This window comes from Grus americana, chromosome 4 (assembly GCF_028858705.1).
Source record: "Grus americana isolate bGruAme1 chromosome 4, bGruAme1.mat, whole genome shotgun sequence".
In the NCBI taxonomy this organism is placed as follows: domain Eukaryota; kingdom Metazoa; phylum Chordata; class Aves; order Gruiformes; family Gruidae; genus Grus; species Grus americana.
Window position 1 is genome coordinate 51987884 of NC_072855.1, and position 25495 is coordinate 52013378.

General features: G+C 44.7%; 1 protein-coding gene across 2 annotated transcripts in view; it reads left to right on the top strand.

The window, feature by feature from the left end:
- GRID2 (glutamate ionotropic receptor delta type subunit 2) overlaps nucleotides 1–12149 on the top strand; it is a 747631-nt gene extending 735482 nt beyond the window's left edge. Inside the window, exons 15-16 of one of the 2 annotated variants that reach the window (XM_054825310.1) lie at nucleotides 5167–5407; nucleotides 9524–12149. In XM_054825310.1, the coding sequence (XP_054681285.1) occupies nucleotides 5167–5407; nucleotides 9524–9946 (664 nt within the window). In that variant the 3' untranslated portion in view covers nucleotides 9947–12149. Of the gene's footprint in view, nucleotides 1–5166; nucleotides 5408–7032; nucleotides 7318–9523 lie in introns of those variants that run through there. The other variant, XM_054825311.1, reaches the window with a different exon arrangement.
- Nucleotides 12150–25495: the final 13346 nt, after the last annotated feature.

Below are 25495 nucleotides of genomic sequence, written 5' to 3' on the forward strand. Positions count from 1 at the left end.
ACAATATTTGTTGGCACTGGGGATAACATCAAAGTCAAGGCTTTGAGCATCAATGCGCATCTCCCGCAATGCCCCAAGGATAAGGTCAAAATAATGAAAACTCACCAGGTCTCAGTGAGACAGTGAGGTGCCACTGCCAGGGGAGGAGGTGAAAAGGACACCCGAGAGCCTCCTACTTGCCTGTCTTCATCCTTATTCCCTGTTTCCCTCCCCATGGCTGGGACTGCCTCTTCCTCAGGCAGAAGGCAGTAAGCCGGGCTGGGCAGCAGCCGTCGCGCTCCGGCACGGAAGCCCTGAGCCAGCCTCGCAGGTGGCACCTGCAAAAGCTGCTCTGCCACTGTGAGGAGGGCCTACTTTTCCAAAACCTAAAGCCCACTCAGGGAGATGCAACAGGAGTTGGCATCACTCCAGTTATTGCCATGAATAAGAAAGATTTAGGCAGTCGCTTCACTGAAAAAAACAAAAACCCTCCTTGTGGGTTCCTACCTGTCTACTTTGATAACTGAAGGATGGTCACAAATCAGCTTAGTTCTCTATCTTGTTTTATGAGAGAAGAACCAAATTCTACGAAGACTTGGCACCAGATTTTTATTAGAAAAGCTCTGGTGTGGAGCTTTTCCCCGAGGAGTTTGACTCTGGGCTACCCACTGGAGAAGTTACTTGAGCTCTTTTAACCACCTGGCCCCATCTGCAGGCACCAGGTGCTCCCAAACACGACCCATGTGAGCTACCCAGGAACTCCTCGGAGCTGGCACAAGGGCTGGGACTCTGGCTTGAGCCCCCGATGTTCAGCCCAGTGAGGTACACAAACAGTTGTTTGGGTTTGGGGATTTTTTTTTTTTAATTTATTTACTTTTCCTCCCCCTTTCAGCAATGGGCATTCATTGCATGGCTCTGCATACCTCCTCTCTGCAGCACCCTGATCCTGGAGACTAGAGCCAGAGTAGTGCCTCATGATCTCCTCTCCCTTGTCAGTGCCAATGGTGAAGTTATCTCTCTGGATAACACATTCCTGGTGCAGGAAGCTGATATTCAGTAACCTTTGGCATCTCAGACCATGCATTGGCATTTCTGATCTCATTGTAAATGGCCTGTCACGTCTCTTGCTCGCTACTGATAACTCAGAAGGAATGAAACAAGATCAAAAAAAGTGTTGTCACAGATGTCTCAATTTTGTAGCATTTGTGACACCTTGCTATCGTAGTAAGTTGGGGTTTTTTCATCTGCGGGTATTTTGCAGGAGTAATTACATTTCACTGCCAGCAGCAAAGTATGTAGTTACTGAGGTGAATCCGGCCTATTCCCATTGATTCGGTAGGATTTGTTCACATCACTGTCAGATTTGGAAACCACAGGCAGTTTAGTTTTCTGTGCTCATATCCACTAGACGTCACTTGGCACTATGAATTCAGGGCCAAATTAGTTAAAGTGCATGCAGACATTTTCTTTTGTGCAGCTTAATAACTTTACGTCATTGCTTTGAAAAATGTTACTGTAACAGTTTGCCTGATTTTTGCCTGTATTGAGACCCGCACTCTATCCATAAGCAAGTTTTAAAGGTCATGTTTTTCAGACAAATCAGATTATTTCAATACACAGGCTTCTTTTGTAAGCTTTTTAAGACTGTGGTATTTCAAAACAGCGGGAACTCATGCACCCTACTTATTGCTTTCCACCACTCTTACTACTGGCTTATGTGTTGCAATACCACTCCATGCCAATACAGCAGGCTCAAAGGAGCAGACTGTCGAGGAAAAGTTCAGTTGTAAAAATCTGGGATTTGCGAGAAGAGGCACTTGCTGGAATGATAGCATTTAGTGCATCATTATCATTCAGAGCATTTAGTTAATGCATTATTATTTTAGTCATTTATTAAATTTGAAAATCAAATATCAAACTGATTGTAGTGTCTGCCACCCAACAGGAATTTGATTAGATTGTGTAAGGGCACCCCCCAGGAACCGCAGGAAAAGCACGCATTTTTGTGGAAAGAGTGCCATCGTGTGGGAAGCTCCTGCAGCACGCAAGGATAGCGGTGCCTGCACGCTTGCAAGAAACCTCCCTGCCGCGTGTTGTTTTCCAGGGAATTTCAATAAAAGTAGCACGATTGCCATTTCTGAAAGTGTGCTAGAAAAATAGGAAGTTTCATAACTAGGAACAGGTTGGTAGCGTTAAATCTTCTTAATATGTGAACTATTGTTTTGGTTCCACAAAGGGGTGAATTCAGAAACAAAGTGTTTGCTAAGTCTAACAGAAGCAGGATCCCCCTTTTTCTCTGTATGAAGTTAATATAGTTAGATATTCATGCTCTTAAATTTCTCTTGATATGTATTTTGTCTCTCAATGTCTCTTTTCAGTTGCGATTTTACAAGGCTTCATTATAAGCTTTCCATTTCTCAAGCTTTTCCATGTAATGATACAATTACTATCCCTGGTTTCTGCTTCTATTTTTATGTTTTCCTTTAAATAATTGAACTTATGTTACATCCATAAAGAAAATTGCTGATAATTACCAGGAGTACAATTAGGAATAAATCTCTGTTAAGGAACAAGCCAAAGTTCAGTGTCTTTATGCAAATGCCTATTGTTGAAAAGATGTCTTGTGTAATCAGAAATTATACTGACAAGTGAAGAATCATTTAATTAATGAGAATAGAGCAATCATTTGGATGTTTCGTTTTATTACTGACTGAATAAAAGAGAGAAAATAGCCCTGCTTAGGGATTAGAGCTGCTACTGGAAGAAATAAGCCCCACAATGTTGTTCTGTTACTGCCTTGTGTAGATAGTACAGTAATTCCTAAATATAAAAACACATATGCCAAATGTTTGGATTGTGCATTGAAAATTAATCTTCTGTTACTCCACAAGAACTTATACAAAAGGGTTCTGTTTGTGCTGACTCTCTGCTGCTCCCGCTAACCTGACAGGCTGCAATATTTGGGCCAAAATACTCACCTAATGTAGGATGCTACGGCAGCGAGAAGCAGAATTACGGTGAGTTATGTCTGTAAGCACTATATGCTGTGACAGGGAGTAGCGTATGGACTGTGTTTAGAGTCTCAGAGGAGCATTTATGGTGGGAAAGGACCTCTGGAGGTCTCCAGCCCAGCTCTCTGCTTGAAGCAAGTCCAGTTAGGTCAGGTTGCCCTGGCCTTGCCCAGCGAGGCCTTGAATATCGACAAGGATGGAGATGCCGCAAATTGTCTGTTCCAGTTTGACTTCCTCCATTTTCCTTTTACCTAGTTGGAATTGCTCATGTTCCAGTTTGTCCCAGTTGCATCTCCTCCTGTCACTGGGTCTGGCGCCAGCTTCTCTACACGTTCCCAATAGGCAGCTGTAGGCAGCAATGACAGCAATCCTGCCTATGGTCCCCACGCCTTCAAAGCTACTCTGAACGTGGATATTTCATAACAGCTATTCTGTCCCTTGCAACAGAATGGAGAGTCCTCCTGTCCTTGACTTATCCCAGTCCCCTCAGGAAGCTTCGGGATGGGGCTTCCCTTAGTTGGCATTGTGTTTGGGGCAATTCACAGTATAGCTTAGGAAACTCTGACCTTGTTCACAATTCTCCAGGGCTGGACCTTCAGCAATGTAGTGTCAGCAGGCATTGCACAGAATTTGTCCCACTTCTTATTAACACAAAGCTATGCAAACAAGGGGATTCTTGTGTCTCCAAAGCCATGTGTATCACCTGCAGTCTGTTCCTCAAGGGCACTGTTCCCTTTGGGATAGCACAGAGGTGGACAAGCAGTTCCCCTCTGAACAGGTTGAGAACTCAGCCATGGGACGTACTCCTAGGTAGGAAGCAGAAACTCACTCCAGAACTGTGCTGGGAGTTAAGCCACTGTTGGCTGCGTGAAGTCTCCCATTCCTGGTAGGACCACAGCATAAGCATATGTTCATTTGGGTGTGCCATAGAAAAATTAGTGGCTTCGTTGACACGCCTACCTGTTCAAGTGGCATTAGAGATCAAATGAGCTCTGTATAGAGCACTTGCCCTGTGTTTCTGAGGTGCATTCAAACTCCTTTTCATAATACTATGTTTTTCTGAGGTGGAGGTGGACCGCTGCATTGAGCTGTTATGGTAGCCCTGAGTCAGTGGGACAGCTTTTCTTCCTCCTTTGATGCAGTAGAGTCTCTGGTAGCAACATCCCAGACCTCTGCTGGTTTGTGTGCACTTGGATTTTTTGCATGCTGTGTCAAATGATTGCACAAGTAATTGTTTGCCTTCAAACACTGAAATGAAAAACAAATTTATTACGTGAAGGAAAACATTCCCCCTGTTTTATTATTTTTAAGTGTAATTGTTGAATTTTTTATTTTGGGTAACCAGATGCACCCAGCTGCTACTCTAGTAGCTTCTGGATGTTTTTAAAAAAAACCCCACTCTTCTCAGGAATAAATTAGCTAAATATGAAAATCTTCTTCCAAACAAAATTCTCATTCCTCAAACTATTCATCCCAACAGGAAGTCTAGCTAAATACGTTGGTCTTGCAAATTGCCCAGTAAATCTTTGGCAGTGGGCTGGGTACGTAGGTGCAAGGGCAAGTGAATTCCGCAGCAAAGAACCTTCCTATGGAAATCGCTTACCAGCAGGTCGCATGCTCCCACTGAGTGAGATTAGTTTAGGTCTTCACTGACTGCAACTCATATGGTTCTGCTCTTTCTCCAAAGCAGCAAGTAACCTGATAAAGATCAGTTTACAATAAGGTCACATGTATCTTGTGATACATCTGAACTGTATTTTCCTTTTTTTTTTTCATTGAAATGTCTCTTTTCCAGCAATTAAAATGCAAAATATATATTGTCAAATACCTCATGCACTACAAAAGTCAATTGACATAGTCTGTAGCAAAATACAGTTATGAAAATACGGTATATTAAGTAAAGCATTTTTATTAAGGGTCCTAACAGAAGGAGAGAGAGACTTGTATGTGCTTTCCTGTATCTAGAGTGGAGCATAGGTATCCACATGCTCTGTCTTACAGGCAACCCCATATTCTGGCTTTCTTTTCTGGCTAAATCAGTCCATCTGGATTCATCAGCTGCTTGGCTTTCCGAGACACGTGAAAAGGTTGCGAGTAGTCAGATTACATGCTGGCACTCTCAGGTACCACCTCCACCGCTCCACTGTAACCCCTGACTCTCTGTTTTCTCCTCAAGGATTTTGGAGCTCCAGCAGAATGGTGACATGGACATACTGAAGCATAAGTGGTGGCCGAAGAACGGTCAATGTGATCTTTACTCATCTGTGGATACCAAACAGAAAGGAGGTGCCCTGGACATAAAAAGTTTTGCAGGTGTTTTCTGCATCCTCGCCGCTGGGATTGTCCTATCCTGTTTCATTGCAATGTTGGAAACATGGTGGAATAAAAGGAAAGGCTCCAGGGTTCCATCAAAAGAGGTATTAGACCCTCCATTTCTCCTGGGGAATTTTCATGCACCCTAAAGTTTGCTGCCTTGACTTTGTAGCATTAGAGAGGGTGGGGAATCAAATTCAGAGAAATTTCCTTAGCTTCCTGATTTTTTAAGGTAAATGTTATTCTTCAAAAATATCTTTATTCTTTCTAGAAAAGTTTGAATGAAAAAAAAATGTATGTTGATGATGTATAAATATGCAACTATTCTGAGTAAAACACAACTGTTACTTGTAGAATAGTACATTATTAATACATCAATATTTAATTCATTATTCCCATTGGTGAGAGCTAATTCTCACCAGTAAGTTCAAAGGTTTCTTGGCGGCTTCTTGAAAAATATATCTCCTAAGCTCAGTGGCCGAGTCTTTCAAAATAGATTTGCAAAGTTTAGCCCTTTAATCAGCAGTTAGCTTCTTAAATAATCTCATCCCCATTTTCAGAAATGTTAACCTCTTGAGACTTCCATGAACTTCTCATTATTTAATCTGAAGTCCAGGGAAGCAAGAGCACATTAGATTTTTCAGATTCAGGCCAGACTTATTTCTGAAATCTAGTACAGATTTGTTTCAGAAAATCTTGGATGGAGACCATGGGCAGATACGTTATTTTACACCAGATGAGTTTCCTTCTACACCTGCATGCATAATGCCTTTCTTCCCATGGCAATCTACCTGTCCCTTTACCAGCCATCTGAGCCTCATGCGGTCTTACAACAAATTTCTTACCTTCATTATTAAGTCTTTAGCTCTACAAAATACTAGAAAAACATTAGGGGGGAAAAAAAAAAGGTATTAATATGCATTTGGCAGCAATGCCCAAAGCTGAACCTAAATATGAACTTTAATGTAGCACTATTAATTACAGCTTTTCTATCTGTGTAGTTTAGACACATCTGTGTAGCTTGTGGGGTATTGCTGTTAATTTGTGTGCAGTGGTCTCACCTTCTCTGCAGTTTCTCCGTTGTGTTTATTCCTGCTAATCTAATGCTGTATAATCAGGCAGGATTAATTACACTACCTGATTAGACAGCATTGGCACTGATGTTGGAATACGTTTAATCTTTTCTTGCCTGTTTTAATTCCCAAGCTTTTTTTTGTTCAAGATCTGGATCGGACTATTATTAAGAGGAAAAAAAAAAAAAAAAAAAGAAACTCTAGTCTTTAAATTGGGTTTCTCAGGAATGGAAACCATATAGTTTCAACTGGTAAATTATTTTAAAAATCTAAAATTTACTTGATTGTTGTTTACCCAAACTTTCAGAACTTCATACTTCATATTTACCTGATGCAAAACATAAAAATAAATAACAAAGGAAAAGAAAAAAACCAACACGGATATTTTATACAACTATAAAGTTTCCTATTTCAATTTTCAAATGCAGAGAAATTCAAGTGTGTACTTTCCACAAATGGTATAATTTGGCCTCCTTGATCTCTGTTACGTGTCATTAGCTTAGCATTTAAAATTGCATCTCAACGCTAAATTGAAAAGCTTGGCTCAAAACTGAGTTTGACGTGGACGTATGTGCTGAATGTCCCCACTATCCTGGATGTGGGGGTCATTCAGCAAAGAAATACATCTTAACTAACTTTCTTAAAATTCATTTTAGCTTCCATGAAATCCATTGGCTCTTCCAGGCCACTAGTCCAGAATCGGGGGTCAGATTGGGCCAGTTTGTGGTCAGCAAGCCAACCCTTTTTCCTGGTGGCTGCCATCTTGTGCTCCAGAATGCAAGCATTTATACTGAAAAAAATTGTCTTATGGTTGCGAAGATAACATTTCGGTCGCGTACCAGAAGTAATCCATTCAATGATGTCTGCCTGAGTCTGCAGACAGCCTTAAACGGTAGCTCTGAGAGAAGTATGAACCGCCCCAGTAATCTCAATGGGATGTTGACTCTGAAGCCTGATGATAATTTAAATGTGAAAACTGCTGAATATTTCACTACTGATCACACAAGAGAGAAGAGGAAAGATCATATTATGGAGATATGCACAATCTTACTGTGAGTGGGTCTCATTTTGGTGTATCGATTGGGTGGAGATTGGGTTGTGGGCTAAGCATGGGAGAATATCACCGCTTATATATTTTCACTGGTCTGACCCTAGCCCCAAATGCATCTCTGTAAGAGAAGAAAGAGGAATATTTTGAGTAACTTATAGAGGCTCAGAAGTGATGAAATTCCAATCTTTTCTTGATTGGTATTTTAAATTACAAAGTGTTTGTGTGTTTTTTCAAAATTAAAAACAAACAAACAAACCCCCAAAAAGAAAACAAAACCAAAACTCAACCAAAAAAAAAAAAAAAGGAAAAATACTTAGGACTGTCCCTCAGAGACATAGTCATGACTTGCACACGCTAACAGAGCCTCTGTATATTTCTTTAGCTTCTGATGTGGCCCCAGTTCTCCTGCATCCGTATGCAGCTCCAAAGTTTTTAGGAGACAGCGTTTGGTGAATGCGTTTGGTTTTGGTGTCACCTGTGTGGTTGTTATGTGCATCCATGTCTATGTCCACATGTGAATAAACTCTAGACAGAAAGCTAAGTCCGAGAAATGAGCACTGCATTTTTTCCCTCCCGTGATGAGCTCAAACCAAAGCCTCTGTGGTCAGCGATCGTCCAGTCCCTGGGAGATCCCTGATGCCCGGTTCCCTGCCCCTTTTCCCCCGGTTCGTCTCCCTGTCCCTGCCCTCAGAAGGTACAATCCCGGAGGGGAGCTGGCCTCTCAGTCTCCTTCCGGTCAGGCTCTGTGTTCGGCGTGGTACCAGTGCAAATATTTGGTGATCCATTTTGCTAAGTAGAGGAACTCCTGCAGTTTGTTCTAGGTGTGGACTTTTTCAGAGTGGTTGACTTCATTCCTAGACAAAGAAGGGATCTCAAGCCCGTTCAGTATACTAGGAGTTTTGCCATTGATTCAGGGAGCTCTGGATCAAGCTAGTCATTGAATTGCAGTAATCAAGGCTGGAAGTCATCAGTGCACATCTTATCGGCTGCCTAATTATCCTCTGTGAGGTCCTAGAGTGTGAGCTATTTCTAGTGGCCTGGAAGAGCCAGTAGATTTCACAGAGATTAAGGTAAATTTTAAGGTTAGTTGAAATCGATTTTTGTTCTGAATCAGCTGCGCTACCTAGACTGAGGAAGTACCCCTCTGCGTGTATACTTTAATGCTGCTTTGAATTAAGCTTTGCAGTTCAGCAGAAGTATTTATGTACAATACAGGTGATTTATTGTGTCACCCAGGACTATCTCCTCTTTTTTAACTTCTGTGCATTTAAAACCTGTTTAACTGAGTTCTCTGGGAGGAGAGATTTAAGGAGGAAAAGGGACAGAGGTAAGAGGAGGGATGACATATTATAATATTTACCCCAGGCCGCCTTCTCTTCTTCTCACCCACAAGAGTGTAATTCCATCAGAATCGATGGAATTGCTTCTTTGTGGGTGAGGAGAGAATTAATCCCTCTGTTGGCATCCCAATTTAAAATTGCCTGGTGTACTCCTTTCTGTGCGATGTCAGTGAGTCACCAGTGCTTCGATTTTTGTCTGGAAGTTCAGCTTTTCCGTGCTGCAATTTATATTATAAAGGCAAAAAGCGACCTGAGATGTTTTTAGCCCTTCCTTAAGCCCTGAGAAGATGAACACTGACAAAGACAGCAACCTAATCCCTTAGAGCCTCCCGTGTTGACATCCAAATTTAGTCCTTGCTGCAGAGTTGAAGAACTAGCATCATCCCAGGTGTTTGAGATTATGCTTTGCTTTCATGACACAAAGTTTACTGTTACTCAGCTGTTGCTTGTCCAACCCACCTAGCTCCGAGCCTGGCTTTTCTCATGGAAACAGACCAGTAGCACTTGGAGTTTTGTTGTTCAGGCTCAGGGTTTGAAGGTAGCTGTGGTGTAAGGGTCTGCCTCCGTTTGGCTTAGCCCACCCAGCTTCAGGCAGTGGAGGTGTTTGCTGGTGACGTTCAGAGATGCCGTCAGCCAACAGCCAGCTGTAGTTAATTGTGCGTCGTGCTTCCCGAGCAGTTCTGATCGCACCGTGAAGCTTCAACCCAGCACAAATGGCAGTGGTGAATGGTGCCTCTTGTTTTTCTCATTCCCCAGGACGACAAGGAGATTGACCTGGAGCACCTCCACAGGCGTGTGAACAGCCTCTGCACAGATGACGACAGTCCCCATAAACAGTTCTCCACCTCGTCGATTGACTTGACCCCGCTGGACATTGACACTTTACCCACACGTCAGGCACTGGAGCAAATCAGTGACTTCAGAAACACTCACATCACCACAACCACCTTCATACCAGAACAGATCCAGACTCTGAGCCGCACGCTGTCTGCTAAAGCCGCTTCGGGTTTCTCCTTCGGCAGCGTGCCCGAGCACCGAACTGGCCCTTTCAGGCACAGGGCGCCCAACGGTGGCTTTTTCAGAAGCCCCATCAAAACAATGTCATCTATCCCTTACCAACCGACTCCTACTCTGGGGCTGAATATCGGTAGTGACCCAGACCGAGGCACCTCCATCTGAGCATCAGACCAAGTTCTTTCACTGTTTCTTTTTTAGGACTCCCTTTGCAAGGAGCAGCTGTAATATTGTGGGACTAACATGGATGTAACCTTTTTTCTTTTCCTTATTTTTTGTTATTGAGGGTGTTTTTAATTTGTTTGGGGGTTATTTTCTGTTGGGTTTTTTTTTCTTTTTTAATTTTATTTAAGAATGAGAATTATTAGTAGCAACTCTTCTTCCTTCTCTTCTCTGCTTTCTCAGTCTGGTCTCCTCTATCTCCCCTTATTCTCTTTACTACTTGAATCATTTATTCTTTTGTTTATCATCATGTTAGGTTTTGGTTACTTCAGGCTTTTCATATACTTTAAATATAGGAAATGTGCAGCGATTAATGCATAAGAAAACCCCTGAGGATTACTTTACAGAAGGGCATTCGCTCCTCCTCCTCCACCGCCTTTTTTTACTATAATTGCAATAACTTAAGTCCTTTTCATGTATTCTGCTGCATCCAGTCAGCGCTCCACTGCTGTGTGTCCTTTTAACTGTGGACCAAAGGCAAACCCTGCAGTTTAAAAAAAAAACGAAAAATTTTACAAAAAAAAAAGGCAAAAAGAAAAAAAAGGAAAAAAAAGGAAAGCAAAACAAATTAAGTCAAAAGACCATTCAGGCCCCATAATACAAGAATGCAATTTTGTAGGATTACAAAAAGCCATTACTATGCCAGTAAAGACTACAGTTAAATCTACTTTTGCACTGCAACAGTGCATATGACCTTTATGTGATTGTACAGTGTTAAAAGTTTTTCTTATGTACAGTAAACTGTATCATATGGCAGAAGCCTCTGTTGTGTTAAATAAATTAGTATCTCATACATATATATATACATATATACACACAGGTATGTATATATATATATACATGTATATATAGCTATAAAATGGCAGCCGTTGCTATTGCAATTCATTTAATAAAGCTTTAGTAAAAATGTGTTGTATACAGGAAAGATGTACAGTGCAGGGGGTCTTTTCATGTAGAAAAGACAGGTTGCTTTAATGTTATTCTGACTTGCATCGTTTGCCAACAGAGCATATTTTATACTTTTTTATTAGAACATCCAGGGCAATTTAACGTTTGTACCTAGATGTAACTCCTTTGGTTAGGTTTTGCATTGGCTATTGAGCATTCTATAAGGCTAACCTTGATAATTTTACTTTTAATTAATTAGACAAATGGAACTCTCTCTTAGGTATACCACATTCATGAACAACTAATATAGCTCTAGAGAAGTTTAAACATAGATCAAAGGTTAATAAATTATTTTCCAAATCAGTACAGTTGATCAATACAATAATGGTGTTAGTGGAGAAAAAAAAAAAGCCCTCGAGAAATACAGATGTGGCCTTAATTATAATCACATATTGTTCTAAGGAAAAAAAATTGTGAACAGGCGCTCATTTTAACCCTTTATATGTTAAGTTAGATTTAGAGGAGCTGCGTATTTTTTACATTAGTGCCAACTGTATAGAACAAGAGAAAGAAGAGCAGTGAGAGCAAAACAAGTGCCCACTTTGGCACTAGCTTTTTAAAGTAACACTGTTACCTGTTAGAAGCGTAGGAAGAGCTTTCAATTTGTAATCCTTAAAACTAAAAATGCAGTTAAGTAGAAAGCAAGCAGTTTATCCTGTGAGATTTTTGGTTTGGTTTTGTTTTTAATGCAACCATACACTTATTTTAACCTAACTCATTCTCTGGCTAGGATTAATAGGAATCAGCCTATGTGATTTGCTTTAGGATAAATTAAAAGGTATATTCTTCAGATCTATTCTATTTTGATGCTAATTCTGTTCTGGGGGAGCATCTTGTACTGTCACTGTTTTTTGTACTAAATCTTCAAATATTGTCTACTGTGTAAGGCAGAACAAATTCTTATCGTGCAAAAGGCCATTTTGTTTCCAGGGCAGCAAGTGTCTAAAAGCATGCACAACTTGCTTCCCCCTTGTAACATTCATGAACTCATCCACACTTCTGAGTAAAAGATGGAAAAAAAAAAAAAAAAAAAGAAAATTTCTTTCCAACAAGCTACATAGGGACATACCAGATGTTGCAGTGATTTTAGCTATTAAAAAAAAACCTGTTAACCATGTACGATATTTAAAATAGGCCTATTTTGATGTGTTGCCTATTATACAGATACACAAAACACTTTTTGGAGGCCTCAGTTACAAGTGGCAGAGCTTTCTGTGTATAATTTGTCTAAATAATTTGTCTAATAAAATTGTTTTCTAAACTTGCGTTTCCTCCGGTTTAATTGCTGAGTGCTGTGGGATTTTTGGTCTGTGGCAAGGCGTGCACTCATGAATGTTTTTGCCACACCGTTACGGAAGGGGATTCAGCCCGTGGAGATGGGACGAGCATGCCAGGCTGCCGTGAGTCAGCTCAGTGTAGAGCATCCATGGAAATCACCAAGATTTACCATGCCTGTCAACGTCAGGCTAAGATTTCAGAAAATTTATATGGACAGCATTTCAGAGAATAATTTTAGAGTTCATTGGCACTGACCTGTAAGAGGCACGATTTGTAGAAATACTGCATCCCACCTCCATCCTTTTTAGTGTAATCTAGGAATTTTTTTGGAGCGTGGTCATTATTTTTATAGAATCACATTCTGCTGTCTTTATGTGCACAGAAGTTAGTTTGCTCTGATACTGGATGTACACTGCCTTTAGATCTGACAAAAAGTTGGAGTGTGAGAGAATTTAGCTCATATTTCATTATGGCCTTCTCACTCGTTAAGTTTCATTAACATGTTAAACCTAATGACCTAGTCATTAGTAAGTCATGAGGGATGTACTGCAATAATGTCAGTCATGATGATTTAACTTGCAGCATCCAAAGCTTGTCTGCTGGCTTTTTACATATGGTATATTTAATTCACGGAATAATATTTTTGACCTCTTACAATTTTCTATTGAGCTTAGCAGGCATTCAGGGGATTTCATTTTATAGTTTCAAATATACATTGGAAGGAGTCCTCAATTCATTGCTACCTTAAAAAAAATCCTGAATCCAGATAACATAAAAATCTAAAGGATGTTAGATTATCGAAAGTCACTTGAGGTTAAAATTTAAAGATGCCTACACACTAATGCCAATAGGCTCGTACGTCAGTGGGCACTAAATGCCTAGCAACAGGATGCTGGAAGCTTTTATAGTCAGATTACTTTTATTATTTCATAAAAATCAGCCCAGAGACAAGCTCTACTTGTTTTCTCTGAGGCAGAGCTATGGCAAACTGAGGCACTGACCCTAAAAACCCTTATGCACATTACAGTGTGTCTAGTAGGGGTTCCCTTAGCCGCAAAGACGCTTGCATGATCGGGGCGTAGTTTGAGGCTAGTCCTTATCTGTAAAGCAATCATGACCTCTTGGGAAGTGCTGTCCTGCTGGCACGGTAGGTCATGCACTTTATCTTTAACATAGGCATTGTCCCTGTCACTGACGCTCACAGACACGCCTCTAGAGCTAGGTAGTTTTACAGATACTACCTATGTCCTCTCTATAATAGGCTACATTAAGGTGAACCCTATGTGACGCTTCTCCTCCCTTTCTTTAAATAAAAATCCAGTGAAGTGATAGTGTTAAAGACTGTCAAGCGGGTCTGCTGGAGTAGCACCACTGGAAGTACAAGCCAGCTGTATATAAAGAGGAGTTGTTTGCATGGTGAGTCCACTCATACAACCATTTTGATGTACCAGCTACGAACAAAAAAGGAGCAGTGGAAGAAAACATTATTTATCTGATTTCAAAGAGTCACTTAGTAAGATGCCTCTATTGACCAATGGTGAAATACCTGGAGATAAAAAATTGTCCTGCTGCGCCAATCAAGTGAACGATTATAGCTGTCACTGACTCAGCCGCAGCATGACCAGAGCCAAAGTCTCCTGGGTTTCCCTCCTGTCTTCACAAAACAAAGTGCTAGTATCGTTTCCCGAAATAGATCCCATTTTTTAGAAGTATCTTTTTCTCTTTCTTCCACACCCATGTAGGATGCCACAAAGCAATGAGAATGTAAAGCTGCTGTTCTGTGCTTGAACGCTCACTGTAGCTGGGTCAATACAGCCTAACGGAGGTTAATACTCCAGAGAAGTTTAATTTCTCAAATCTGCACAAGGGCGATGACATGAAAAGTAAACCAGCTTCCCATGTGCATACTCGTGGGTGTAGCTAATGAAAAAATAGAGTCTCCAAAACAATGAAGACATCATACCAACACAGCCCTGCTTTACCCATTTTTCTCTTAGTCGATATCCGTGTTTCCTCTTCGCTCTGCAGAGCTGTTTTGAAATAAATGTCAAAATCAAGTATCTGCTCCTAAGTATGAGTCATAATAAACACTGGGACATGAACACACACATCCGCAGGTCACATAAAGACCAGTGGGCAACTGCGAACACATCATCACAACCTATCAGCTTGTCATGTCTCCTACAAGACGTCATTTGTGAGGTCAGAAGTAGCCTCCAAAGGAAGGTCAGTGCAGGCAAAATGATTCATGGCCTAATGAATTCTTGACAAAAAAATTGTACCAATGCCCCAAAATTACAGGAGCCATGAATTTCATTTAAAAATTACCTTTCAAGAGGTATACTTATAAACCTAAATTTATTATCTGTCAAGACTTACAAAATCTGCCCCCCTCCCCCCCCCCATCCCATTCATCAGACTGGCGTGATGCTTTGCATGTACTACAGAATTTATTTCTATAACATTCATCAGAAGGAAGGAAAATATTACAGCCAGAAAACTGAACTGTCAAGTCAGTAACTACTGTGCTCCGGGTCACACAGGACATTTGAGGCAGAAGCAAGAATTGAGCGTCTCAGAACCAGTTCACTGCTGTAAGGGGGAAATAAATCTTTCCTCCCCAAGTGCTCAGGGAAGGACTTTTAGCTAAGGATATTGGGGTGAGAGGGAGGAAAGCAGGGAGCCAAGGAGAGGGTTGCACCACCCAGGTGGGTTGGCAGTGGGAAGAGGCAATGGCTGTCCCAGAGACAGAATTTCACCACTGCTCCTTCTGCCCCAGCAGCCATTTCAGACCACTTTTGGCCCCTTAAAACCAGCAGGGGCTGTTACGGACATACCTGAGGCTCGTCAGCAGGGCTACAGAGGCAGGTACGACGGTCACACAGTTCTCCCTCGCCCCACCAGAAGTGGTGTGTGAGCCCACCGGCAGCTGGAGCGTGCCACGTGTCGGGGCAGGAGAGCGGTGACCGTATGAGCCCCAGCACAAATTCCTGGATCGGTAACAGCCATACCAGTGGAAAAAGGAAGCCACGTGCAGCGCAGCAAGCACAGGACACCCCTCCACCATGACATGACAGCTCAGTGCTCCTGTAGCTAATTATTCCTACCAACCAGCACTACTAAGGCAAACCTTTCTTTCAATGCAGGAAAATTTTTCCCCTTCTAAAAAATAAAAATGCTTGTGTCCCATTCCTTGTTCCAAGCAGGTGATGTCCCAACACAACATGGGGTAAGGGACTGCTGTGGAGTGCCAAAACAGAAATTAACAACAGTTTTATTTGCGAATCCAGCTATCATCCATTATAAGACTGACACACACACACGCCCCCTCCCAAATCAAAATAAGGAGTTTAAGACAAACCCATTAATTAATAAAAAGTGGGGGGGGTATGCACATGCACGATCGCATGAGACACTTGTTGAGCTCAAGTAATCACGCAGCTGTGGGTGCTTCCCTAAAGTGCTGTCCTGGCCCACGCTGCAGCCGGCGCGGCAGCCGAATGATTTGGCCTCGCAGGGCGAGGAAGCTGCAGCTCGGGTGCAGCCTCTGCCCGGCTGTGACACCCAGCTCCGGGCTTTCGCAGCCCGGTAAGTGCCTCGCGTTACCAGGTGAGGGCTCTGCAGCTGGGCTCCCCCCACCCCTGTTTCAGGTGATTCCTTCCCTGCCCCCCTCTGACCCCCAGTACCAGATTCAGAGGAGGCTATGGAGAGCAGGAGGAGAAAGGAAAGGAGTGTTTATTTCAGGGCAAAGCTGCCCCCCCGCCCATAATTTGAGGGTTCACACCTGGTTGCCCACCAGGACAGCCGAGCTTTGCCTGCCTTTCCCTCCCTGTGGGGCTGCGGCACCATCGTTGCTGTGCAGTATCCCAGTCCTCCATGCTGGCACACAGCTATAGATGGGACGTGGCTGGAAAAATGTAGCAAGGCAGGGAGGTGGAAAGCAGCCCCTTCCTTCCCAGCAGCCCCTTCTAACTCTGCCGGCTTTCCTGTTAGCTCTCTGACAATGTATCGTCAACTGGATCAAAACCTCATCAGCACAGGAACCATCCTCATTAAAAGAAATATCATGTCCTCCTTCTACATATAGGAAATTGTCCCACCTGAATCTAACTTCTGTTGCCGCTCAAAGAAGGGCTCAGGGGTGCCATTTACTCCCTTTACTTCACTGCAGAGGGACCCTCCTTTCCCACCCTGCACAGCCAGAGGCAGCCAGAAGATGCTGTGGCAAGCAAGCATTTTGCCTGGGAGTCCGGTGCAAAGGAGGTAAGTGTTGTATGACTGCTAGAAATTAAAAAAAGCACAGTTGGAGGGGAAAAAAAAAAAAACCCCTTCTCATGGGTTGTTATATTTGCCTTGCTCTGCCAGTCTAGCTTGTGTCCCTGTCAAGTGCCAGGGAATAAAAAGGGGGAGTGGGCAGGTCTGTGAGTGCATTGTAGCCCTGCCACCGCGGGTAAGCTTGCCTTTCTCCCCCACTGGCCAGGGACATGCTTCTTCACACACACAGTGGGGAGGTCTTGTTTGGTTTTGAATATTCCCTGTATATGAATATTCCCTGTGGACCACAGTAAGAGTAATCACAGCTGACCCATGTTGTTACTAATTAATTCTTTTGCTTACACATTGGGAACGGGAGAAAGAAAGCAAATACTGTGAACAAAGCTAATAATGTGGTTACTTGCTACTCCTACTATCTGACACATTTTTAAGGAATAGGCTTTGTGGCATGACAGCAAACACAGCAAGAAATTGATGTAGTGTAACAGAAAGCATGTTGCTTTATGAAATACTGCTCAGGCAACACTGGAATGGTTTGTCTTGCTCTAACTTTTACAGACCTTTCTGAATAATATCTGCTGTTGCTTGGATCGGTTATTTTATTTCTGCAGGTCTAAGAGATTGCAGATGAAGTTTTCCTCTTCCCCTACCGCTGACAAAACAGAATTCCCTAAAACACTTTTTATGATTTAAAAAAAAAAAAAAATCCTGTTAGACTATCTATGCAATACAGAAGGTATAGCTGATACAGAACACATGGAGCTTTGTTTTTCCTACACCAAGATGAAAGATAGGTGTATATAGTATAGAGCTGACAGACCTGGAAATCTGACTTTCAAAAGACTATTTGTTGTCTTCAATAAATATCACTCTGATCTTCAGTTTTAAAGGCTTGCTGTACCATCTGACAAATGTAGGCCTATTAATAGGTATATTAGGCCTGTTATATCTTACATGAATTGTTTGAAAAGGGAAAACTTCTTACTTCTGTAAGTATTTATAAACATTTATTCCACAAATACCAACACATACAAGCAGGTTCCCTTCTAAAAACAGTGGGTTATTCTAAGGCAGCGGGTTATTATCGATGGTATATAGTCATTTGCTGGAGTATAAATAGAAGTTAACCTGGAGTACAGACATGAATTCCTATTTCATGAGTTGAAGCCATGTAAGGAACTAGCAGGTGCAGTGCTTTTGCATATGTATCTCCATTCATTGCCCCACACTTCATCTTCCTGAGTGAGTGGTGGTCACTTGCAATGGCTAAAAAACGGGGGGGGGGGGGAGAACGGGCACTGTTAGCACTGGTTACTCTGCTGCTGGAATCAGAAGCCCCTGAACCCAGTAGGCTATTTCCTTTTTACAACACCTAGCTGGATTTTCCCTTATGGAGAGTTTTGGCTTTAATCGGGTTAATTCTCAAACAAAAGTTGCATTGCTTGGTTCAGCACATGTTAATGACAGACTGAAGGGGCTAAATTTGTTCTGGCTTGAGTTTACTGTCAGCTATATGTTGTGCGCATCTTCTGCAATAACCATTGCATTTACTCACTGATGGCTTTACCTGGCTCCTCGGTGCTGTTAATGGCCTTGCACAGGTGAGCTGCGCTGCCAATGGAGAGGGAGCCGGGGTGCTTTGGCCGGAGGCAGGAACCTGCCGGAGGGTCCCAGCTCTGCCTCGCCCGCAGCACGGACATCCTGCGGGCCCTGGGGATGCCGACAGCCCGGCCACCTGCGGGCACCAGGGTGAGCGTCTGCACTAAGCCATGGTGATGGTGCTGGTCAGGGAAACAAGCGGAACAGCGGTTTGTATTTCATCAGCTTTGCACGTTGTGTGGGAGCAGCTCTTCCTTCGAGGCGTTAACTCCGGGGACAAGGGGCTCAACAAGAGCTTGACCACCCTTTGCCCTCGCCTGAGCGGGGGAAGGCAAGGAAAGCAGGGCGGGAAAGAGCTGTGGAGCAACGAGGATGATTTTTGCGGCGGGGACGGGCAGCCCTGCCCGCCGCCGCCCGGGTGATGGCGCTGCGGCACTGCCTCCGGCTCTGCGCGGCGCCGGCCATCGGGTCCGGCTCGGGCTCGCCGGGGCCTCGGCGTCGGGGGCGGCCCGGGGGCGGGGGGTCCTTGTCCCGGCGGAGTGCTTCGGGGGCGCCGCCGCCGGCTTTTCAGCCTCCCCCCCACCCCCCCCCCCGGTAGGCGCTCGCTGCCCCCCGTTCCCCAGGGGGAGCCGTTGGGGGGGGGCAGAGCCGTTGGGGCGGGGCGCGCGGAGCCGTGCGCGGCCGCGGTGGTCCCGCGGCGGCCGGGGGAGCCCCATTTCCCGGGAGACGGGGCGGGCCGCGCCGCTATGCCGCCGGGATAATGGCGGGGGCCAGCGCCGTGTCACCTCTTGTGTGCGCTTTCCAAAGAGGAGCCCGGGCGTGGCGAATGGGACACAGACCGCCATTGTGCCGGCGACACTTTAATCGCCCACACCTACAATATTCAACCTGTTGCCGGCAGAGGGGCAGCCCCGGGGCGCACACCCCACCCGAGGGGCTCGGGGGGAAGGACGAGGACGGGTCGGTGGGCTTTGCCAGCATCTCTTGAGGGTGAGGCTTTGGGGGGGGGGGAGCTGCTTTGGTCGCATGGCCTGGGCTCTGCAGGCCCGATGGGCAAACGGTGCCCACCAAGCTGCCACACCACCAAAGCGGGTTCCCTGAGCCAGGGAGACCCGTCTCGCTGGGACAAGTAAGAGAGAAGTGCCTGTGTGCCCATCCAGCAGGCTGTGGCAGGGCACAGAGGGTCCCATGGAGACACCAGGCTTTTGTGTAGCAAAGCAGCTCTCGCTGGACGTTGCTCGTGCGCTGCCTTCCCGGCAAGACATCGTCTCCTCACGCTGTCACCAGGATGCAAATGCATACAGGCCTGCAGTAAAAATAATTTCTAGTGGCACGGATGCAGCAGCTGCACTGACAAGAGGGGGGGTTTCACGCTCACAAGCGAGGCAGGGTGGGACGCTGGTTCGTCCTGCCATCCCTCCTTTCAAAGCCGAGCTGCTGGGGCGCTCACACTGAACACTTGTGTGACCCGCATAGGGGTTGTCACATGGACTGTAAGAGCTATACACCCAGGCAAGTGAAAACTGGGGGTTCCTGAAGTGCCTGGCCTCAGTAGGCCATCAGCTGTGTCTAGCATCACCTTCTGCCTCAACATAGCTTTTGCGCACTGCGGGTGAACATTAGGCTTCACCCTGTGGGAATTCCTAAAACATTTATGGAGTTCAAAACACCCTGCTTGCCTGTAGCTCCTTCCAGCTTTGGAGCAAACAGATCTGCAGCTTGGGGGTGTGCCAGGGGTACAGATCTTGCCACAGGCAGGATTTTGCAAGCCTACAGCCACAGGAGAACTGCTTCCCAAGAGCTACAGGACTGGGACTGAGCATCGCTGTCTCTGAACACAACTGATGAGGACACTCGTCACAGGCACTGCAAACAATGCTCTGCTGAAGCTGGCTGTTATCTGATGGACTGGAAAGAGTCTTCTGCATGGCACAGCATTTTGAGATGCACCTAAAGCTTAAACCTCTTAAAATGCTTAACTTTCATCATATGCAGGATTTGTTTTAAAAGCATTTTAAAACCTTTCTGTGCTGGGGGATGTATGTGTGTCTTCACCCCATGTAGGAGCAAAAAAAAAAAAGATAAATTATTCGGGTTCTACTTTTTTAACAAGTATTTAAAAATTCTTAAGGCATCCTAGTTTGTGAGGTAGTAGACCAGATGAAGATGTCTTCAGAGGGGCTTGTTTTCACAGCTTTTCACAGGGGTAGTTCTTGAAACTTGTGTTGGTGCTGTGTTGTGTTGTAAACTGATTGTTCCTACAAGCCCCTGTGCTCTTTGCTGTCAGAGATTAAAGAGGAGGATTTCCCATGGATGGCAAGGTAATAGTTTTTCTTGGCTGACAAATGTTTCTTTTGTGGGGAAATGCTCGGGGGGGGGCGGGCGTTGATGTGAGGTGCTGCTCAGCACCAGCCTGGGTGCCTTCACTTTCTTTTCTCCCCTTAGAGGGACCACTGTTCTCTGCATTATTTTGGCTTCTGTGACGATAAATATTTAGTCTTTGCATTTTACAGACCTTCTCAGGAGATCTGCGAAGGTTCAAATTCCAGGCTGGCATTTCCACTACTAATAAACCTTCTTCAGGCACAGGGCTGCCTAATTGCCAAGAGCTTTGTGGGTGATGGATGTGAGAACACTGTATTGAAGGTCCACTATGATTGAAACAGCCCTGCCATGCTCCCAGGTTACCACTCTAGTAATGTTGTTGAGAGGCAACGCAGACTGTTTAAGATGTCAGATTTTTCCTTTTTTCCTCATGCTTATATGTCAACTGTTATTTTTTCGCACTTGTCCACTGAAATATGTTACTACTGTGCCACAGAGAGTCTGCAAGCTAAATTTTTAGTTTATACTTCAAGCCTGTGATTAGAATCTTTTCCCAGAGCAAACCTTTAGCCATTGCAGAGTACAGTTATAAAGTGACAGTGAAAGAGGGAATACTGTGGTGATCAGTTAAAAAAAAAAAAATAAATCCAATACCAGCAATTCTACGTGCCTAGAAATCTGGACTACTTACACTCCCTGGACTCTTGTGCAAGAGCAAGTGGAGCTGACCAGATGTGATTTGAAGGGAGTATATTGTCTCTGTGAATGGATGGGTGGATGTTAATTCTCCAGTCTTAAACCAGGTGAAGTGTTTTTCTTGAGCTGTAAAACTGTTGATGGCACTGCTCATTTTTTTGGTTAAGTGGTTGTATCAGTAAGACACATTAATTAACAGCCAGTGAAAGCATGCTAGACAGCACTTGCTTTTAAAGCACTTTCTACAATGCAGTGTGTTAAGCAGGAGACAGTTACTAGCGTTCTGTTGTTGCTTATTTCAAGAGTGACTAAAATGCTGGACCTGTGTGCGGTGTGAGTGCACACAGACCCGGCAAAATTGTTCCTGCTGCAAAAGGCGAGCAAACTGCACCTGGAGTAAGATCGCTATTAAAGAGATGAGGAGATCAAGGATGGGGAAGGTATAAAGCCTCTGACACAAACGGATCCCTTGGATCTGGTACTAGCATTTCCATTGCATTAAAGCACTTTTGCACTGCAAGAAAAAGCTTCCAGTTCTGTGCAGGGTATAATTTTTTTTTAAGTCATTACCTTTCTTCCTCCAAGAGCTTAGCTCTGGGACATACTTGGTAATGTAGATCCTAATCCCAAAGCTGCCGTGCCCATCTGAGCTATTGCCAGCTTTCCGGGTTACAGTTGCTGTCAGAAGCAGTGACCAAGCAAATGCAGACCTCTGCAGTCAAACTTTCTGAGCTTAGGACAGGAGGAGACTGCTTGCTGCCTTCCAAACCAGGTCCTCTGATCATCTGGGGCCATGGCAGTACTTACCAGACCGTGGAAACAGCCCTGCGAACCCCTGTGTGGTGGTTCTTGATGGTTTGGGTTTGTTTTGTTTTTTTTTTTCTGGAGGCTTGTTGTTGAAAGAGCCCCACAGCTGAGAAGTGCCTCAACTCTCCAAGGTTTTGGTGAGACTGAAGGCATTTAGCAATTTTAGTGGAAACTGCTTGCCAAGCTGAATGTAAAAACTAGAAAGTGTTTAAAAAAAAAAGTGACCAAAGGGAAATGTTTATGATTAGTGATGCTTCCTTGAATATGAAGCTTTGTATTTTTAAAATATGAGCATAAATTAAATTATCAGTAACAGTTACAGCCATTTAAATAAAGGGGCAAAGTGTATGTAGGTATAAATTCTATAGATAAGATTTCCAAATATACTACAAAGCTGAATTCATTACGCCTTACAATGACCCCAGGAGGTAGGCAAGTATTGTCATAGCGATGCTTTGCATTTCTCTTGGAGGCAGTGGGACTACTTGCGCTAGACTTAACTGTACACAACAGAAAGCGTCTGCAGGGTTAGGCCCAGAACGTCGGTCTGCACTAGATCTTTACGGGCATAAATGTCACCAAGAAATGGGAATTAGTTTTATAGACCCTCAAAGGGTCAAAGTGAATGACATGGGGTAATTTTAACAATCTGCCCAGGAAGATTGCTCTGCAGAAATGAGGGCATGTCTGCTTCACGGCAACGTGGTCCTGAGTATTCATGAGTGGAAAGGGGTCAGTTTCACAGACGTTGGAGTCCATAGTGATGTTCCAGGTACCTGGGCTTTTGCGTTCCTTGCGGTCGTCACTTCCAATGTGTATTTAAAAGATATTCGGCAGTAAAGCATCGGGCACTAATCATAGGAGTCTAAGAAAGACTTGCTGCTGGACCTTCCTCTGCTTTAAGCTCACTGGCTTTGAATAATGTAAATATGAACACTTTCTTTGGGTGAATAGTCTCATGATGCAGTAGACAAGACTGAAAATTGTCAGGCTGTGCATCGTCTTTATGTATTTGCTGTAGCTCAGTGTAGTAGCTTCTAGGTGAGGTTTGCCATTCCAGGGTGCAGGTCGGTCACCAGGTGGGCAGGAATCCCCCTTCCCTCCCCTTGCTGGAGGCCTGGGCAGGTTGCGGTTGGGACTGGGCGAGGATTACCTGACCTTGGTAAGCGACACTCACAACTTTGTCTGTATCCACGCGTGCGTTTAACTGCCTGAAGGCCAGATCACGAGCGGGAGAGACGCGGAGAGGGTTCCCCCCTGCTTTTTGAAAGGAAGGGAGGAAACAGGAGAACGTGTGGAGAAAGTGGGGCAAAGGAAGAGAAGGAATAAAATACATCCTAACCGGTGGTGATGCCTGCAGAGCAGCCGGCTGATCTTGAAATGGGATTGAATGAGCAATTAGACTATTGAGTACAATTAAGCTGAGGGCTAACGCATGTGCTTTGTGTGCTTTGAAAATGTCTCTGGCTGTAATGATAGAGGAGGCTTTTTGCGAGCCTGTTCTTCCCCCTTTTTGTACCCCATTTTTCTGTAACACTAATATGTGCCTGACCTCGAGTTGCTGCCTCGGCCCTTAACCAGACTGAGGAAGGGGTGGAGGAGCCGGGGCGGGGGGGGTGGAAATCTGCATAAAGATACGGGGATAAGTTCAGTTTGTTTTCCTCTGAAAGCTTTGACACTTTCTTAGAGGGAGTAGATTCATTTTCAAGGCTTCCTACATTCCTGCTATTGTACAGTAAGTGTTTCAGACCGGTGTGCCTGTGTTTCCGACTCCCGTGAAGTTCCCTTTGCGGCAGGGCGTGCCTCGAACCGCTTCAAAAGAACCAACTTCTACAAAAGAAAAAAAGAAACTCAAGTAGGCTTGAACATACAAAGAGAGGGAGAAAGGGAAGAGAAAAGGGCCGGGCAGTGTTGAATACAAAATGAGTTCAGCCAGCCCCAGGAGTTCTTCATCACTTACATTTATCTTATTCTGGGAGAGCAGAGCTAAACCCAGCGCTGACATAAACCACCCTTTGCCTTTGACTTTGACTCTGAGAGCATGTGCACGCAGCACAGCAGATACAGGCATACGCAGAGCAATGCTTTTCAATGAAATATTATTTTCCCCCTCTGAGCGGTGGTGTTGGTGGGGAAAACAGCTTTTTTTTTGTGCGCGCCCTTTCAAAGGCAAACTATCGAGCGAGTCTCAAATGCCTCCAGTTTCAAAGCGCGCCCTCACAAAACACGCGCTTGAAAAATAAGCAGCTGGTAGTGTTTCTCAGCCAGGCTGACCATCCAAGGAGCGTACCGGGGTGTTGGGCTGATCTCCCCTGTGTTTCGTAAAATCACTGCAGTCCTGCTAAGGGAAGCCCCCCCAGCACCTGCCAGGAGCGTGGGCTACCCAGAGGCCAGGGCCCCTCCTGGGCACAAGTCGCCCCGCATCCGCAGAGGATACTAATGGGATGCTGCTCCCCTCCGTGCCCGGGGTCTTGGCCAGGCAGCCTTGGAAAACTTGTGGGCTGGAGGATTAGGCTGGAGGTGGGCCACAACCGCCCCGTGGCCCACCGGCCGGGAGTGAGGTGTTTAAGACTTCGGCACCACACCGTCATTGCTCTCCCTGTGCCTGCGAGCTTGCTGGGCTTCTGGCAATCCATATCAGCAGCTCCCGCTTGGCAAAGCTCCTGCTCATCTCCAAGCTTTGGCCCGTGGTCCTCGCATCAAGCAGCTCGCAGCCGCAGCGCCCGGCACTCCAAATGGTGACGTGCAGGCTTAACCCCGGGGAGGGAGCGCAGCGGGGCTGCTGGCAAAGCAAGCTTGTGCCACCGGGACCCGGTGAGGGAACACGTGGTGCCTGGGGACGGGAAAAAAAAGCGGGAAGGTTGGGTGTTTAGCTGGCAAACAGTGCAGTTCAGCACGGTGGAGAGAGGGTTTGTTTTATTTTTTTTTAATGATAAAAGCATCTATATGTGTGCTGTAATATGACAGGAGTTTATAAAAGTTGCTGCAGGATACAAATAGATGGCCTGTCAACTTCATGGATAATATACAGAACCCAGCCATAAACTGCTCCTCTTCATCTTTCTTACCAAGGAAACTTTCTCATTTTGAGCAGAAATTGATGACTTGTTCAGAGGGGGGAAAAAAAAAAAAAAATCCAGCAGCTTTGCCTTTGAAACATAATTGCAAGCAGAAAAGAATAGCGAAGGCTTGCCTGGGTTTCTTTTTAAAGCAAGCAAACCATCAACGTCCTGTTTGCTCGAAAACACCCAGTTGTTTGTGGAAGGTGGGCCCCAGGCGCCCGCGATGCGCTGGGCGCGCTCAGCCAGCCTAATAAACTAATGAGGTTGCTCATTTTATGTCACCGCAGCATGGCTTTGAGCTGCTGTGCTCCCTCGCTCCCTCCTTGGCTTGCGAGTTATTCACGTTTGAAAAAACGTATCTACCTCATACTGTGCCCATCACTTTGTTCTCAACACGCCTATTCACACGAGTAAACCTCCACTTTCCCTCTGGAAGCGGGCGGTAGTGGCGGGAGGCGGGGCTGCTCGGAAGGAGCGCTAAGATGCGCGCACGGAGTTATTT